Raw genomic sequence first — 21,173 nt, 5'->3', positions numbered from 1 at the left:
TTACAACCAACACATGTGTCAGCCATTCTGTTACAACCAACACATGTGTCAGCCATTCTGTTACAACCAACACATGAGTTATGGATATCAGTAATCCATATTCTGCTGTAAAATATTTTGCTTTTGGATAACTTCCATAAACTTTTCTACCTAATTAAGTACACCAAAAACAGAAACAGATACAGTAATTGATAAGTTTGTTTTTTTCTAAAACAAATCCTTCTTTGTTCTTTTTTTCTCTTTCTTTGGGGGTGGGGGGGTTCCAGTCATCTTTTTGTTTCCTTTCCCTGTAAATGTCAATGTACTGGTAAAATATAGTTCCACAACCTTAGCATATTTACTTTATATGTAAAAAGCTCTTGGATACGAAGCTTACCACTATAAAATACATTAAAGTTCCTTCACAATTGTAGAATATGTACCACCATCAATAAACCACAGGTAGAGATGATACTTGTCTGTTTATAATCATTACACACATGTTGTAGATGACACAGGTGAACACGAAGATGAATGTCTTCATTACAGTAAAAACAAATCTCCCCACATCAGACGGAATCTTAGGCCATATAACAAAGCCGTCACACTGACACATTTCAATGTTGAAATGACAGTAAACTTTTTTACCTTAGGACAATCAGTATATCACACTGTAAGTCGTCGGATGAATATGACCATTGTTTTATTGAAACAAATATATTTCTATATAAATCCATCCTTTATAACAAAATCTTAATTATCATTTTCAATTACAGATTGATAACAAAAATAAATTATTTTGTAATTCAACAAAATTTCATTGTTTGAATATTCATAACTAAAATAGAAGATAGAAATTTTAATCAATGTAAATAATCATTTCACTTTGACCTTGTAAATGCTAATTTTTTTTCTCTCTCTATATATGGACACCAGCTTTTATGTTTTGTTAAGAACTGCCCAGCTGGATTCTGATACTAGATTATCTCCCCCTTGTTAAGTAATATGGTAAAGATAATTCTTTATCAATAATTTAAATATTCTAGAGACAGGGGTTAAGTCTATTGATTCTCTAGTTTTTTAAGATCTCATAAGATCTTATCAGCAGGTAAGGTATAGAACATAATCAACAGTACCACTTTATCAAAAGTCAAACCTCAGGTCAAGGTAACCTGCCTTTTACAAGATATTTACAATTTCTTACATAATGTCCCAGCAATTTTCTATTGAAGTAAACAGTTTCAATGTGCTTTACTTGCTATGGTCGGGTATTCAGAAAGGGAAATAGCTTTAAATTAGGTATTTGGAAGGGAAGAATAGCAACCATTTACCAGTTTGGCAAACTGCCAAGAAATTTGAGAGATTTGGGTCATGGTGTACATTATAGGTATAAAGTTTCTTTACCTTTTAAATGAAATATTCTGTGTATCTGAGTACAGGTTCACCCTCAATACACCTTCTGTCATGTAGCAACTCTAAACATCATCTCACATGCTTGATTAGACCATTTAATTATAATTTCACCAGAAAGGAATTTTCAAAATTTAAATTTGACAGTTTGGGTTATTTATATACATGTTCATCAGAAAGTGTATAAACAATATCAAAACAAAACTTCCTGAAATTTTAGTCAAGTATGAAAATGTTTAAAAAAAATAACATTGAAATAGTACACCTGTACAATAGACTTTTATATGGAGGTGGTGACATTCCAGGTAGATATACCCGGACACACTACCTACCACACCCTTCCTGCTGTGATGTACTTGTGTTAGAGATGTATTAGTGGTTGACTGTGTGGAGGTCTTAATACAGATCCCATTTTGTCCCCGTAGATTGATTTACATTCTATACACACAAGGAAATCAATCAAGTCTGAAAATGATGCAACATCTGCAGTATGCAAAGTCACATAAGATATTTCCTGCATTTTTACTAGAGAGATACATCCGATTTATAAGGCCATTAGAGTTTCTGGGATATATCTGTACCTTGTATTTGTTAGTACTTTATCTGGTAGATGACTGGTACAGTATGACGTAAGTTTTAATGTCCGTAAACCCAGACAATATTGACAGTGGTAAGTAATGGAGTAAACAATAGATATCGCCCACAGGTATACTCTAATGATCACCTAAGTTACACCCCAGGTTACAGCTGGCCAGACACCACAAAACACCTGTACAACCTACACAGATCATGGATTAACATTTCTGTAGGCTAAAATGAAATTCTGCAAAAATCCAAAAATCTCAATGGTTCTTCAGGGTAATTCTCATTTCTTACAACCTTTATGCATCGATCTCCAGGAATATGTATCCATGAAATTACCATTTGTATTTATGTAACTGGGTCAAATCTGAAGTCATCAGAACCAAATTACATTCAACTGGGTCAACTTTAAAATGATCAGAAACCAAATAACATGTAACTGGGTCAAATCTGAAGTCATCAGAATCAAGTAACATGTAACTGGGTCAAATCTGAAGTCATTAGAACCAAATTACATTTAACTGGGTCAAATCTGAAGTTATCAGAACCAAGTAACATGTAACTGGGTCAAATCTGAAGTCATTAGAACCAAATTACATTTAACTGGGTCAACTTTAAATTATCAGAAACCAAATAACATGTAAACTGGGTCAAATCTGAAGTCATCAAAACAAAATAACATGTAACTGGGTCAAATCTGAAATGATGAAATGTAACATAAATGAGTATATACATAGTACATACATTCCTGGTTAATAAAAAATAAAGATATACCTACATCAATTTGATGGCTTTCCATGGCAACCACTTGACAATCCATGTAATTTTGGTAAGAATTCCTACCAATGATGTTTATATTCCTTTAGAAAATCATTGTAAACTGCATATGCAATCAGTGCTATATCTTGTCATTTTAAATATGAAGTTTTGCAAAATAGTCTTTTCAGATAAAATGACAATAGCCTTTTAATACAACAGAGTTGTAGTATATCGTATACACCTTATATATACCTTTACCTAATCAAGATAATCTTGATATACCTATATCTACAATATACCTGTAGGTAAATGAGATAATCTGTCATCACATAATTTGTATAAATGTGTCTATCTACGATCTTATCTAGGACAATCAACACCTGTTCTTAACCTGTTAAAGCTGTGACAGAATCTCCTTGTATAGCTTTTTACCTATACCCCTACCTGTACAATATGGTGATAGATTTGGCCTCTTACCGACCTCTCCACAACACAGAGCAGGTGGTGAGAGCCATCCGATAACCTCTCAGGTCCGAGACAGGTGCCATTAACAATAGATTTGTATGTGATATTGACACCGGTAGGTAAAACGTCAAGGGTTCTCATTAACTGAACAGGTTAACGAGTCACAAGACGTAAGAAATGATCACCATGGTCGTAATATGTATTGACAGGTAGTCAGCAATCTGCAAAGGACATCAAACATAAAAAAATCTGGAGAAAGACTCTATTGTAGCTTAAGAGTTAGAGTGTAATGTACTGTCAGGAACAGACATTACGAGGGTCATTTCTAGGTCATTTCTAGGTCATTAGTGGTTATTTCATCCACTTCCTGGTCAGTAAAATTCATGCTTTTCAACTTTTTGAAAATTGCAAGGAGGAGCTAGATTGAGCTCGTTCAAACTTTGAAGCCTTGGTTCACACTAACTTCATTCCAAGGAGGAGCTAGATTGAGCTCGTTCAAACTTTGAAGCCTTGGTTCACACTAACTTCATTCCAAGGAGGAGCTAGATTAAGCTCGTTCAAACTTTGAAGCCTTGGTTCACACTAACTTCATTCACACTTCATTATCTCAAACTTTGATCAGTCAAAGAGCAGATTAATTTGAACAAAAAGTTCAGTTCTGACAGTAAAATTTCTATATAGAATAACACAAAGTTACATGGCATACTTTATATACTGGAAGTTTGTCATGGGCCCGAATAGGGAATGTTTGTAAATATACCACCTAACCTGGCTAATGGAACTGTAATACCACCTAACCTGGCTAATGGAACTGTAATACCACCTAACCTGGCTAATGGAACTGTAATACCACCTAACCTGGCTAATGGAACTGTAATACCACCTAACCTGGCTAATGGAACTGTAATACCACCTAACCTGGCTAATGGAACTGTAATACCACCTAACCTGGCTAATGGAACTAACTATGTTTGTAATACCACCTAACCTGGCTAATGAAACTAACTATGTTTGTAATACCACCTAACCTGGCTAATGGAACTGACTATGTTTGTAATACCACCTAACCTGGCTAATGGAACTGACTATGTTTGTAATATACCACCTAACCTGGCTAATGGAACTAACTATGTTTGTAATACCACCTAACCTGGCTAATGGAACTGACTATGTTTGTAATACCACCTAACCTGGCTAATGGAACTGACTATGTTTGTAATATACCACCTAACCTGGCTAATGGAACTAACTATGTTTGTAAATATACCACCTAACCTGGCTAATGGAACTAACTATGTTTGTAAATATACCACCTAACCTGGCTAAGGACACTAACTATGTTTGTAATACCACTTAACCTGGCTAATGGAACTAACTATGTTTGTAATACCACCTAACCTGGCTAATGGAACTGACTATGTTTGTAATATACCACCTAACCTGGCTAATGGAACTAACTATGTTTGTAATACCACCTAACCTGGCTAATGGAACTAACTATGTTTGTAAATATACCACCTAACCTGGCTAATGGAACTGTAATACCACTTAACCTGGCTAATGGAACTGTAATACCACCTAACCTGGCTAATGGAACTAACTATGTTTGTAATACCACCTAACCTGGCTAATGGAACTAACTATGTTTGTAAATATACCACCTAACCTGGCTAATGGAACTGTAATACCACTTAACCTGGCTAATGGAACTGTAATACCACCTAACCTGGCTAATGGAACTAACTATGTTTGTAATACCACCCAACCTGGCTAATGGAACTGTAATACCACTTAACCTGGCTAATGGAACTGTAATACCACTTAACCTGGCTAATGGAACTGTAATACCACCTAACCTGGCTAATGGAACTAACTATGTTTGTAATACCACCTAACCTGGCAAATGGAACTGTAATACCACTTAACCTGGCTAATGGAACTGTAATACCACCTAACCTGGCTAATGGAACTAACTATGTTTGTAATACCACTTAACCTGGCTAATGGAACTAACTATGTTTGTAATACCACCTAACCTGGCTAATGAAACTAACTATGTTTGTAATACCACCTAACCTGGCTAATGGAACTGACTATGTTTGTAATACCACTTAACCTGGCTAATGGAACTGACTATGTTTGTAATATACCACCTAACCTGGCTAATGGAACTAACTATGTTTGTAATACCACCTAACCTGGCTAATGGAACTGACTATGTTTGTAATACCACCTAACCTGGCTAATGGAACTGACTATGTTTGTAATATACCACCTAACCTGGCTAATGGAACTAACTATGTTTGTAAATATACCACCTAACCTGGCTAATGGAACTAACTATGTTTGTAAATATACCACCTAACCTGGCTAATGGAACTAACTATGTTTGTAAATATACCACCTAACCTGGCTAAGGACACTAACTATGTTTGTAATACCACTTAACCTGGCTAATGGAACTAACTATGTTTGTAATACCACCTAACCTGGCTAATGGAACTGACTATGTTTGTAATATACCACCTAACCTGGCTAATGGAACTAACTATGTTTGTAATACCACCTAACCTGGCTAATGGAACTAACTATGTTTGTAAATATACCACCTAACCTGGCTAATGGAACTAACTATGTTTGTAATACCACCTAACCTGGCTAATGGAACTAACTATGTTTGTAAATATACCACCTAACCTGGCTAATGGAACTAACTATGTTTGTAATACCACCTAACCTGGCTAATGGAACTAACTATGTTTGTAATACCACCTAACCTGGCTAATGGAACTAACTATGTTTGTAAATATACCACCTAACCTGGCTAATGGAACTAACTATGTTTGTAATACCACCTAACCTGGCTAATGGAACTAACTATGTTTGTAATACCACTTAACCTGGCTAATGGAACTAACTATGTTTGTAATACCACCTAACCTGGCTAATGGAACTAACTATGTTTGTAATACACCACTTAACCTGGCTAATGGAACTAACTATGTTTGTAAATATACCACCTAACCTGGCTAATGAAACTAACTATGTTTGTAAATATACCACCTAACCTGGCTAATGGAACTAACTATGTTTGTAAATATACCACCTAACCTGGCTAATGAAACTAACTATGTTTGTAATACCACCTAACCTGGCTAATGGAACTAACTATGTTTGTAATACCACTTAACCTGGCTAATGGAACTAACTATGTTTGTAATACCACCTAACCTGGCTAATGGAACTAACTATGTTTGTAATACACCACTTAACCTGGCTAATGGAACTAACTATGTTTGTAAATATACCACCTAACCTGGCTAATGAAACTAACTATGTTTGTAAATATACCACCTAACCTGGCTAATGGAACTAACTATGTTTGTAAATATACCACCTAACCTGGCTAATGAAACTAACTATGTTTGTAATACCACTTAACCTGGCTAATGGAACTAACTATGTTTGTAAATATACTACTTAACATGGCTAATGGAACTAACTATGTTTGTAATACCACCTAACCTGGCTAAGGACACTAACTATGTTTGTAATACCACCTAACCTGGCTAAGGACACTAACTATGTTTGTAATACCACCTAACCTGGCTAATGGAACTAACTATGTTTGTAAATATACTACTTAACCTGGCTAATGGAACTAACTATGTTTGTAATACCACCTAACCTGGCTAAGGACACTAACTATGTTTGTAATACCACCTAACCTGGCTAATGGAACTAACTATGTTTGTAAATATACCACTTAACCTGGCTAATGGAACTAACTATGTTTGTAATACCACTTAACCTGGCTAATGGAACTAACTATGTTTGTAAATATGCCACCTAACCTGGCTAAGGACACTAACTATGTTTGTAATACCACCTAACCTGGCTAATGGAACTAACTATGTTTTTAATACCACTTAACCTGGCTAATGGAACTAACTATGTTTGTAAATATACCACCTAACCTGGCTAATGGAACTTACTATGTTTGTAATACCACTTAACCTGGCTAATGGAACTAACTATGTTTGTAAATATACCACCTAACCTGGCTAATGGAACTAACTATGTTTGTAATACCACCTAACCTGGCTAAGGACACTAACTATGTTTGTAATACCACCTAACCTGGCTAATGGAACTAACTATGTTTGTAATACCACCTAACCTGGCTAATGGAACTAACTATGTTTGTAATATACCACTTAACCTGGCTAATGGAACTAACTATATTTGTAAATATACTACTTTACCTGGCTAAGGACACTAACTATGTTTGTAATACCACTTAACCTGGCAAATGGAACTATATATAACTATATTTGTAAATATACTACTTAACCTGGCTAAGGACACTAACTATGTTTGTAATACCACCTAACCTGGCTAATGGAACTAACTATGTTGGTAGATATGCCACCTAACCTGGCTAAGGACACTAACTATGTTTGTAATACCACCTAACCTGGCTAAGGACACTAACTTGGCACTGTTATGATAACATTGCATCTTGTTTACAAATCTGGACAAATAATGTACAGATACAAATAATGTACAGATACAAATAATGTACAAATACAAATAATGTACCAGCTGAATATTTCCATTAGTTTCATATGTGATGAGATCCATTATAACGACTGGATGACTGACCATTATTATTTAGAACCCAGTGAACATTACACTAAACCCAATGTTGTGGTACACTACTTCAGTACTTTGTTCTCCGTCTTGTCTGTCCCACACAAAAGAGTTCAGAACGGTCATAGCTCAAATGTTTTCAAAGAGGACTTGTAAATACTTACTAATGACTAATGTATAGTGATGCAGTGTGTGTGACCAACCATGTATAGGGTAGAAAATAGTCAACACTGATACGTAACATCAAAACAAGATTACAATGAATACCCTACAAGTAACGAGTTATTGGGTCATAGGGTGATCAAAAGATATAGGACAAGGGTACCAACGTCTGTCATATCTAACAATGTTAATCTCATCGACTGGTTTTCAGAGATCCAACTCTGTGCGTTCTATGTTTTTAACTAAAAAAGAAGAAGAAGAAAAGAATTAACAGTTAAATTATTTTTATTTTCTAGAGACTGCTTCCAAAACATTATTGTCCTACATTTTTATAATCCATGTATTCCCAGAAATTTACCTCAAGCAGTTAAGTATGTTGAATTATAACAAAGTATAGTCTTAATCTTGTCTTTCCTAAACAGATTTAGCAGTGTCAGTGACCTGTTTCTTTTCAAGGAATTTTTTCTTTTTCAGATATTTCTTCTTTCAAAACAGATAATCATCTGATTACATTTTAACCAGGTCGACCACGGAACAACAACCATTCACATCTGACACCAGAAACTCCTGTTGTATAAACTCTCTCATTTAAATACATTGGGTAGTTATAAATATGTCAATTTCATCCTGTCGATCTCAGAAGCCAAAGGGTCTAATTTATCAGTAGACACGGTTGAGGGATTATGTATACTTATTATTCCATATAGGTTCTATCAGATTGTATGATGAAAGCTTCTATGTAGACATCAAGCACTTTGTGTTTTTATATATAACTGTACAGACTATAATAAATGATAATTTGCTGAATGTTTGTCACGCAATTCAGTTTCATAAAACTGTTCCATCAACACACATTTTTTAAATAATATTTGTAAAGACAAATGTATATGATATAATATGTATTTTTTTTTTTTTTGCAATAAAACTAACCATGAAGTTCACTTTACTTAAAACTAAACACAAAGATAATTTTGCTAATTTCCTTGTGAACATTAAAATTGATATGAAATTTGTATCAAGAATTAGTAAATTTGAAAGTAATTCCTTTTTTGCCTATATGATCTGATAATTCTGAGAGAACTATTATGTGTGATATCAGATGTCGACAACACTACTGAGTTCGTGTGTGGCTGACCGATTATATCCCAGAAAACACTCATTATTGATACAGGGACTTATCCAACATGGCACAAATCAACCAAATAAATACGTGAAGCGAGTTCTAATACATGAAATAATGAAAACATATTATCACTAATTCCTTAAATAAATGTCCAGTCATAAGAAAATTACCCTGATATTTTGAATTGTTGTTTAAATATTGATTCAAGGTGCCATGAACTACCAGTATGAGAAATCAGAAAAGAATGTCTGAATGGTATGGTAAGTAATTCTATATTTCTTTTGGCAAAATAAACTTACTTCAATATACATTCTCAATAATTTGCCTTTTCTTAACGTAAACCAAAAAAAACAAAAAATGACAAAAATTATATCAATTCATTTCAAAGCTAACTTAGTTTAATTGTGCTGGTGCTTTCCTCGTTTCAACTGTAAATCATAATTACTTTTAAATGTACAAATGACAATCTAATAAGAAGGAATAGATTCAGACGGATTTGTTCAAAAGCAAAACACGGAATACTTAGTGCCCTTAAAAATTTAAAAAGAAAAAATGTAAACAAACTTCACCCGTGAATAATGAGGATTTCGGTCAAATATGAGAGGAATTACAATAATTTACCTTCAGCTTGGTAATCCCTCTGAGTACAGACATCGCCATTGTAATAAGTCTTTTTCAAAATCCACTCAGTCTAAATCCAGATTTAAAGTTCAAAATCCGCAATAAGAGGATGAAAATAGTGCTTTTCAAAACAGATGGAAGTAGTCTTCATCAGTAGTACACAACCAACTCCAATTCACCTGTGTATGAATGAAAGGCCTGGCCCCATATAGTAGTAGTCCTTTCTCCCTAGGGCTGTCAAACAGACAATCCGGATCTTTTACCACGGTCAGCCGTGCGTAACAGCTTATTATCACCCAAGTTTTGTTATTATACAGAGACGGTGACAGAAAATCGGCTGGAGAATACACTACAACAGCCTTGATAGAGGCAAACCCAACCGTAGCTTTAATGTCAACGATGGTTTACAAGTCACCAACAAATGGTATCCATACACCCCGAAGCTTGGCTGAGTGGACCATAAACGGCCAGAGAAATTGGTCACATAAGGACTGATGATTAAGAAAATGTCTTCAATCTGATTGATGTCAGCATAGACTTTTTTTTGTAACTCTGTGTAATCGTCCGTAAAGTCATTTTCTTGGATAAACCTACTCAATTCAATAACCGATAGCAATCATACAGGTATGGACAAATTGTATACAGTTCCAAAGATATCGGTTAATATTTGTCAACACAGAACAATGTAAACTAGTCGGATACATTTAAATTTCTAGGTCTCATAATTGAAATCGGATCTCGTGCCACGGCTAAACCGACTAAATTACAGGCCAAAGATGAAACCATCAACTGACTTCCAAAACAGACCATTTCATATAGATCACAAAAAGCATTCACATTCTCCGAGAAAAACACCTTATAAAGGTGGCCAATATACATACATCATCCATTGTCTCTACCATATGTTTTATATCTAAAGAAAACACAAACCTAATGAAACTAACTAAAGAAAATATATAAGTTTATTAAAACAAACCATAAAAAAAAGAAATATCTTTACAATTAATCAAATAGAAAAATATAATCCAGTTGATCAAAGAGTTGACAGTGACAAGAATCATGTCTTTAGGTAGATATGGGAACAACATTAAACTACAACTATTACTGAATTAAATCAGAAAACAATCCATAAAATTCCATAGTAAAGCACCACCACATCTGTGAGGGATTGTTACCACACCATAGTAAAGCACCACCACCTCATCTGTGAGGGATTGTTACCACACCATAGTAAAACACCACCACCTCATCTGTGAGGGATTGTTACCACACCATAGTAAAACACCATCTCATCTGTGAGGGATTGTTACCACACCATAGAAAAGCACCACCTCATCTGTGAGGGATTGTTACCACACCATAGTAAAACACCACCTCATCTGTGAGGGATTGTTACCACACCATAGTAAAACACCACCTCATCTGTGAGGGATTGTTACCACACCATAGTAAAACACCACCTCATCTGTGAGGGATTGTTACCACACCATAGTAAAACACCACCTCATCTGTGAGGGATTGTTACCACACCATAGTAAAACACCACCTCATCTGTGAGGGATTGTTACCACACCATAGTAAAACACCACCTCATCTGTGAGGGATTGTTACCACACCATAGTAAAACACCACCACCACATCTGTGAGGGATTGTTACCACACCATAGTAAAGCACCACCACCTCATCTGTGAGGGATTGTTACCACACCATAGTAAAACACCACCACCTCATCTGTGAGGGATTGTTACCACACCATAGTAAAGCACCACCACCTCATCTGTGAGGGATTGTTACCACACCATAGTAAAACACCACCTCATCTGTGAGGGATTGTTACCACACCATAGTAAAACACCACCTCATCTGTGAGGGATTGTTACCACACCATAGTAAAACACCACCTCATCTGTGAGGGATTGTTACCACACCATAGTAAAACACCACCTCATCTGTGAGGGATTGTTACCACACCATAGTAAAACACCACCTCATCTGTGAGGGATTGTTACCACACCATAGTAAAACACCACCTCATCTGTGAGGGATTGTTACCACACCATAGTAAAACACCACCTCATCTGTGAGGGATTGTTACCACACCATAGTAAAACACCACCACCACATCTGTGAGGGATTGTTACCACACCATATGTAGGAATGTACCACACCATAAACCACCTCATCTGTGAGGGATTGTTACCACACCATAGTAAAACACCACCACCTCATCTGTGAGGGATTGTTACCACACCATAGTAAAACACCACCTCATCTGTGAGGGATTGTTACACTATCACTGTGATGGCCTGGGTGGTCTTTCTCACTGAACAAATACCAACTGTCAAGTTTACACCTGATACAATAGATGTTTCCCCGTATAGTATAAACTTGATTTAGTGGCTTGAGAGACTTATCCCTGTGATATGATGTAATCTATAGTAACCTCTACCAGACCATTATGTATAAATACCATGTTGACAAGCTTCACATTTAGTAAACAATTCCTAAAATATATGTGGGTATCACATTTATTAAAATGGTTTTTTTTATAGATACATTGCAAAAAATAATGCATATGCTTTCTGTCACGTTAATTTTAAAAATAGCATTTGTTTGCCTTTCTCTCAAACCTAGTACGCTTTAAACAATCTATTCTGAAGTAATAAGTGACAACTTTGTGTGTCAAGTTGACTCCAGTTATATATATATATAAGTATATATATATAAGTATTGTTTGACACATGTGTAACATTCTTGGGTGGACTGGGGTGATTGTCATGATTTTGGTGACATTTATGTAAGACCATGCACACATATAGAAATGTTATATATTTATAGCAACAAGCATTGTTACATAATTGTTATACATATACAATCAAAATAAACTTCCTCAATATCTTATTTCATCAGCTTTTGTAGAAAAGGGTATAATTCATAGACAAATCCCTGAAAGTGTGCATACAACTAGTACAGCACTAAACACTCAGTAATATGCTAATAATATGCATGTGTGACAATACATATGTATACTTAAAAATGTTTTACAAAACAGAATACATCTGTCTTAACAAAGTCTAAACAAGTAATGATTCATCTGAATTTTTTAGAGAGGCGCACTTTGTTCACCATCAATTTAAAACACAATTTCAAACATTGAGCCCTAAAACGCATAGAGTTTATATACCCTATCAGAACAAACACTCAGAACTGGCCTTCTGTTCTCATACAGAATATTTACCTATGTAAACCAGAACCCTGTCATTATTATACAGATTAACCTCTGTAATCAGAACTTATAATCTAGATACCAGTACAGAATTACCTGTGTAATCAGAACTTATAATCTAAATACCTGTGTAAACCAGAACCCTGTATTCATTATACAGAATTACCTGTGTAATCAGAACTTATAATCTAGATACCTGTGTAAACCAGAGTCCTGACATTATTATACAGAATTACCTGTGTAATCAGAACTTATTATGTGGATACCTGTACAAAACAATAAAATACTACACTCTATCTTTATCCTAATCCAAAAACTTTGGATATATATACTAAGAATATTTATGATGTTAAAATTGATACAATACCAAAAATCTTACAAAGACAGATATCTTGTCCTGGCAGCTTTATAACCAGAGGAATAGAGTTTTTATTTAAAAGTTTTACCTTGACTGGAATTCTGCTTCTCTGTGACTGTTTGGTGCTCATTTTTCATACCATATATTCACAAACATCAATATCTGTCCATTTGAGGAGTTCCTTCAGTCCTATTACAGGAAATTCCTAACAGTCAAACCACACCTTATAATACTAATGTCTTCGTTGGCATCATTCTTAAAATCTGAACTTTTAAATCCTGATCTTTTATCCAAGTCAATCAATACCGAGACTCAAGGAATAGAGAGATATTGGAAGGCAACCAAACTATCCTTCCAGCTGGGTAATAGTGTGTAGGTATAATCCTACAGTAGTCTGAATGAACCCAAGTATGTCAACAGATAGTAGTAAATATGTTAGAGCTACGATTGATCCAAATGTACCCGAGAAATACTGTCGTGCCACCTAGCATTGAAATTAAGCTAGCATACACTTGGTTAAAGACCTAAACACCTTTCGCCAAACAAAACACAGTTTCTCCGTATGATAAATTACATGGTATACTTGAAGTGCTTTTTAGTATTTTATAAGTCAAGCGAACATTTTAAACTGTTTTTTCTGCTTGTAAGTCCAAACTTGTCTAAAATGAAATTTGATATTTGTTTACAAAAGATTTAAAAGTATTGATATTTTCCCCTATACATAGGAGTATTCAATTAGGACCACATGAATAGGATATAAAACTACATCTGGCTGAATTTAGCAACATATGTTCAAAGTTTCATCGATTTTCATCCCAAAAAATCATTAGATAGAGATATGTGTATTATATATGGTTATCAATACAGTATATAACATCGTATTCCTTTCTGTAGATCTTATGACTGCATGTGGCAAGAAATCTTTACATATACCCCTGTAAAATACTTAGATCAATCTACATGAACTACAAGAAGGATCCATTATGATAAAATAGGGGTGTTGTAATGGAATGTTTTGGGTCATTTAATCTGATATCTTAAGTACATTTAATGATGTTCCTACAAATCTTATCTTCTTCCAAATATTTAACAACCTTTCAAACCAAATTTCAAATATAAACTCTGTTTGAACTTTCGTTAATACATATGTTTCCAGTACTGGTCAAAGTCAAACTAACCCCTCTACCAAAATCCTGGTTCAAAGTTGGACATGTCTTGGGGAAATTCTGGGTTTGGCCCTGTCCTCAAGGATACAGAGAACATCTTTATATGTGTTACAATGTATACTGTTAACTTCTATAAAATTACCCACATTAAACAGGAGAAACTGCATTCATAGGGCTATAATTAATTTTTCTTTGTTTTCCTGGTAAATACTCAAATGTGATTGCTCGAAAAATTCTTTTCATTCTTCTATGAAAGAAATTCCGAGAATGGCACGAAAAATGTGACGTCACAATACGACAATTGACGTTGCGTATTGATTTGAGAAAAATAATCCCATTTAAAACCAGTAAAATTGTACATAAAACATGTTTTAAATTAGAAAATAATTTTCAAAAATTAATTATAAGCGTTGATGTCAATTATTTTTTAGTTTCATCGGGGTATGAAACAAATTTTGTTTGCAAACTTCTGTAAGAATCCGCTATGCGGATTCATACAGTTTGCAAACAAAATCTGTTTTATACCCCGATGAAACTAAAAAAAAATGACATCAATGCTTAAATGAATAATAAATAGATCAGCATCATTTTGACTCTTCTCAACTTATATTATAAAAAACATTATTCTGTTACTGTCTGTACACAGGGATTATCGTGTTAACAACATGATATCTTTATTTTCCATTTATGCTTAGTTCACCCTTGGTACCATTCAAACAGTCATGTCTTTGATGACATTTTCATGTTGCTACCGTTAAAACCAACAAATGAAATAAGACTTGGATTAAAACAAACTTGCCTATCATATTAAATGTCTCCTGGTAGTTAAGGTGGTAGGTATAGACATATAAATATATATACATTTCAGGAAAAATGGCTATACAATTCGTGTCATTATATATATATATATAAAACAAAAGAAAGAGTGATTTTTTATTTTTAGTAGCAATTTGTAGTGATGGAGAAATTCTGTTTCATTAGGTGAAATTAATGCATGAACAAGTATGTCCATTGTGAGTAAATATTGGAATCTTACCTACATAGATATAGTTTTAGGATGAACTAATGTACTTTTACTAAAAACTGTCGATTTGTTAAATGTTACAAGTCTTGACTTAATGTTGAAAGCATTTGTGTCTTTACATCTAAACCAACATTAGTCTTTAAAACTCTTAAAATCTTAAAGTGGCTGTATCTTAGCGTACAAATGACATTCAAATAGGTTGTCAAACTCGTTTATTTTCCAATGAATGTAAGAATTTTATAAAACAGTTTCACTCAATGTGTATTATCGGTAACATTTCTAGCTATATCACCAACAGTACACAACAGACAAGTCAATTTCAGGACAAACAAACTTTATCAATGTTTGCCAGCCACACTTCTCAAATATTATTGTCAATAACATCACATTTCTGTTCTACATTTAAATAAATTGTACCTGTCTGAATGAAACCTGCTTAATCTGAACCCTCTGTAAACCTCAAACTTGCCAAATTCTAAAATTGATTACATACCCAGAGCCATGAAAAATGAAACAAAGGCAGAAAAACAATCAATATTTCAACTGATTTAACAAACAGAATATTATTATGGTATGAACAGTTTCCTATGTCAACTGTAACCTGTTTTTATCACATTCCCTACGTCAGCTGTAACCTGTTTTTATCACATTCCCTACTTCAGCTGTAACCTGTTTTTATCACATTCCCTGTTACAGACACCTACTTCAGCTGTAACCTGTTTTTATCACATTCCCTACTTCAGCTGTAACCTGTTTTTATCACATTCCCTACGTCAGCTGTAACCTGTTTTTATCACATTCCCTATGTCAGCTGTAACCTGTTTTTATCACATTCCCTACGTCAGCTGTAACCTGTTTTTATCACATTCCCTACTTCAGCTGTAACCTGTTTTTATCGCATTCCCTGTTACAGACACCTACTTCAGCTGTAACCTGTTTTTATCACATTCCCTACTTCAGCTGTAACCTGTTTTTATCACATTCCCTACTTCGGCTGTAACCTGTTTTTATCACATTCCCTACTTCAGCTGTAACCTGTTTTTATCACATTCCCTGTTACAGACACCTACTTCAGCTGTAACCTGTTTTTATCACATTCCCTACTTCAGCTGTAACCTGTTTTTATCACATTCCCTGTTACAGACACCTACTTCACCTGTAACCTGTTTTTATCACATTCCCCGTTACAGACACCTACTTCACCTGTAACCTGTTTTTATCACATTCCCTACTTCGGCTGTAACCTGTTTTTATCACATTCCCTACTTCAGCTGTAACCTGTTTTTATCACATTCCCTGTTACATACACCTACTTCAGCTGTAACCTGTTTTTATCACATTCCCTGTTACAGACACCTACTTCACCTGTAACCTGTTTTTATCACATTCCCTACTTCGGCTGTAACCTGTTTTTATCACATTACCATTCAGCTGTAACCTGTTTTTATCACATTCCCTGTTACAGACACCTACAGTAAATACAGTCAGTTGTGGGAATGTTGATTAAGAATTAAACACAGGAAATATCAAACTTAAAACTAGACTCGACTGGAAGCTTCATTTCTCTGAAGAAAAGACCTAAGTGATTTTTGAAAAGTCCTTGAGAATTGGAGTGAAGACCACATACCTTTGTAGCTATGGTAGATTCTCACACAAGATGAATCCCTACTGATCAGTGTTATCAGTCAAGAGTATATTGAATATTTAAAGTAGCAGAATCACACGGAGGAACATTTCCGACTTCCCCAAGTCAAATGAATCAATATCTCCCGACTCGACCAATGACAGGATATCCTACAGACTAACACTACCTACCCTACTCCGAAATAGCCTGGAGTGCCAGTCAGGTACGTTGAAGTCTGTCGGGGTGGTTTTGGTGGTTAAAATTTCCAAACCACGTGGCTATGACGACCAGGTACAGACCAATTCTGTACCGACTGATCTTTCAGATGACAGTTATGGATAACCGATACATGTAGTCAGTTCAGTGATGAAACATTTGTCAACATTTTACCCAACAAGACTAAATTCATCTTTATGACTCAATGACAATATCAAAATTTCCAAACAAAACAAAGAAATAGTTCAAAGGTATGTAACTGTTCTAAAACAAGCAATTATACAGAAACATGGACAAATAATCTCATCAAATCTGAAGCAAAGATATTGAAAATTTTTAGTGTATCTAAAAGAATTGTCTACTGGTAGAATAAGAGCAATCACAGCCACGCTGGGAATACCTAGTTATACACAGGGTGGTTCTGTGGCTGGGAATACCTAGTTATACACAGGGTGGTTCTGTGGCTGGGAATACCTAGTTATACACAGGGTGGTTCTGTGGCTGGGAATACCTAGTTATACACAGGGTGGTTCTGTGGCTGGGAATACCTAGTTATACACAGGGTGGTTCTGTGGCTGGGAATACCTAGTTATACACAGGGTGGTTCTGTGGCTGGGAATACCTAGTTATACACAGGGTGGTTCTGTGGCTGGGAATACCTAGTTATACACAGGGTGGTTCTGTGGCTGGGAATACCTAGTTATACACAGGGTGGTTCTGTGGCTGGGAATACCTAGTTATACACAGGGTGGTTCTGTGGCTGGGAATACCTAGTTATACACAGGGTGGTTCTGTGGCTGGGAATACCTAGTTATACACAGGGTGGTTCTGTGGCTGGGAATACCTAGTTATACACAGGGTGGTTCTGTGGCTGGGAATACCTAGTTATACACAGGGTGGTTCTGTGGCTGGGAATACCTAGTTATACACAGGGTGGTTCTGTGGCTGGGAATACCTAGTTATACACAGGGTGGTTCTGTGGCTGGGGATACCTAGTTATACACAGGGTGGTTCTGTGGCTGGGAATACCTAGTTAAACACAGGGTGGTTCTGTGGCTGGGAATACGTAGTTATACACAGGGTGGTTCTGTGGCTGGGAATACCTAGTTATACACAGGGTGGTTGTTGTGGTCAATAATGTAATAAAGACAGCTAGTCATTAGTAATTACAGGTATACACAGGTGTACTTTAGTAAATCAATGCCTAGAGGAGACTCTGGGGAAGAGCTATCAACATCAGGTCAAAAGGCCTGTCTATCTCAGCTACAGGTAAGGCCAGGGTTCTTATACAGTCTGGTGTGTTTGTTGGGGGAGGGGGAATGTGAGGTGTGGTTGTGGGGATGTGGGGATGTGACGTGTGGTTGTGTGGGTGTGGGGATGTGAGGTGTGGTTGTGGGGATGTAGGGATGTGACGTGTGGTTGTGGGGATGTGGGGATGTGAGGTGTGGTTGTGGGGATGAAGGGATGTGACGTGTGGTTGTGGGGATGTAGGGATGTGACGTGTGGTTGTGGGGATGTGGGGATGTGAGGTGTGGTTGTGGGGATGTAGGGATGTGACGTGTGGGGGTAGAGATGTGGATGTGTGGGTGTGGGGATGTGAGGTGTGGCTGTGGGGATGTGAGGTGTGGCTGTGGGGATGTGAGGGGGATGTGAGGTGGGGATTTGGGTGTCTGGATGTGTAGGGATGTGACATGTGGTTGTGGGGATGTGGGAATGTGAGGTGGGGATGTGGGTGTCTGGATGTGTGGGGATGCGAGGTGTGGTTGATGGGATGTGGGGATGTGGATGTGGGGATGTGTGGGGATGTGGATGTGGGGATGTGGATGTGGGGATGTGTGGGGATGTGGATGTGGGGATGTGGATGTGTATATGTGTAAATGTGTGGGTGTGTGGTGTGAGGGCGTGGGAGTGTGTGGGTTAGTCCATTTATAGCAGAACTTGACTTGGTCAATCATTGCTGACCAGGGGTATAACTCTATTGGTAGAGCATCTGGCTAGAATTCGGAGGTCAGGGGTTCGAACCTGTCTGGCGGTGCATTTTTCCACTCATTTTCCCACATCCTCACTTTGTGATGCAAAGGATTTCAGAGGAAAGCTTCATAACACACTAGATCCATCTGTAAGTTAGCGTACTGACCCTAACCTACATCTTCCTTCATTGGTCAGAAGCCCAACAATGTACCAGATAATGGTGTCAAAGGAAAGTAAATCTACATATGTTAGAGTCATAGATATTATAATACATGCTCTCACTGGTAACCAAGGAGAAGTTTGGAACTTTTTCATGTTGTTTGGCTTTGTAAGTGGTATATCAATGACCTTTCACAACAAGTCAAATTTTGGTTTACCAAGGGAAGGCTGCCTGTGTCAAATTACCAACTGACCTGGTTCAAATTTCATCTGAGGTGAATTGTTTTTAAGTTACATCCCAAATATTGTCATTTACAGTGCACAGCTCTCCAACCAAAGATTCTACACTTCTGGTGTATTATCTTCTGTGATTGTTGTTTTAGGTTCCCACTGGAGTAAGGCAAGGTCCTCCAATTTCGGCCATTCTGTTTTCATGATTTATTGTTTTGATTAATGGTCGTATTTGTGGAAAATAAATTGACCAAAGCAAAAATAAGAGCTTAACCTGCATGTTATCATTATACAACAAGTGACTGTTTTGTATCTCGCAGCAACCAGTAAAGATTAAATGAGCAAAAACAAAATTATGAATGACGGCCAAGGGTAAAACTATATTCCCCTGATGATGAAATGGTAGGGGCATAAACATGTTTTCAGGAAAAATAAAAAGCCTCATTAAAAAGGTAGACTTCTGTTTCACATTCCTAGTGATCAAATACAACTTCAAAAAGAAACCTTATATCTATTACAATGTCATGTGGCCCACTTTAGAGATGAAATGTTGATGTGACATTGTAACTATCTCTATAGCAGTGCTGCAGGTGTTCCATGTCTGTTACTCAACATATACATCGTCAATCCACACAGAACATTCCAAACAGTTGAAGTCAACATTACATCGTCAATCCACACAGAACATTCCAAACAGCTGAAGTCAACATTACATCGTCAATCCACACAGAACATTCCAAACAGCTGAAGTCAACATTACATCGTCAATCCACACAGAACATTCCAAACAGCTGAAGTTAACATTACATCGTCAATCCACACAGAACATTCCAAACAGCTGAAGTTAACACTACATCGTCAATCCACACAGAACATTCCAAACAGCTGAAGTCTAAGTACAAAACTTGATTTTAAGAATATTGAAAAAAAAAGAAAAATTATCTTATTTTTATTTTAATATTCTCTCTTTCATTGTTTTGAAAGTTGAATGATTTTGTATTCAATTAAATGAAATAAACCACATTTAATTGTTGTCTAGGCGAGGAATGCTCATGGTTTGATATGTCTATCTGAAATGTATTCAGACTGGAAAATGACTATGTTGCATGACAGACTCTGATTTCTTAGTACGGTGTAGATCACAACTTCTGATAACATTCACAGTGTCAGTTTAACTTTTTATTTATAGAAAACAAACTATAATGAAACATATACTACACCACGATAACCATCTCCTAGATTACACCAGTAGCAGGGCTTAATTTATGAATGCTCAATTTAACATTTTTCCTCGATCATGTCACCAAAATATTGATACAAGTCTTATTTGGGGCTGAGCCATTGTTGTGTTACCTGAACGGACTCGCATCATCGTGGCTTTTGGGAAGTCTACATGAACCTCAAGACAAAGATCCAATTTTATGCTAAATCTTCCTATGAATA

At 36.1% G+C, this 21,173-nt stretch overlaps 1 protein-coding gene across 3 annotated transcripts in view; it reads right to left on the bottom strand.

The window, feature by feature from the left end:
* Nucleotides 1–21,173, bottom strand: part of LOC117324957 (titin-like) — a 97,949-nt gene that overhangs the window by 67,748 nt on the left and 9,028 nt on the right. Inside the window, exon 1 of one of the 3 annotated variants that reach the window (XM_033880800.1) lies at nucleotides 9,755–10,005. The exons of the other annotated variants lie outside the window; for them this stretch is intronic. Coding sequence (XP_033736691.1) covers nucleotides 9,755–9,793 — 39 coding nt within the window. The 5' untranslated portion in view covers nucleotides 9,794–10,005. Of the gene's footprint in view, nucleotides 1–9,754; nucleotides 10,006–21,173 lie in introns of those variants that run through there. 3 annotated transcript variants of the gene reach the window in all.

Source organism: Pecten maximus, chromosome 4 (genome assembly GCF_902652985.1).
Source record: "Pecten maximus chromosome 4, xPecMax1.1, whole genome shotgun sequence".
Taxonomy (NCBI): Eukaryota; Metazoa; Mollusca; class Bivalvia; order Pectinida; family Pectinidae; genus Pecten; species Pecten maximus.
Note: the sequence above shows the minus strand (reverse complement) of the source record. Positions and strands in the feature narration are given on the sequence as shown.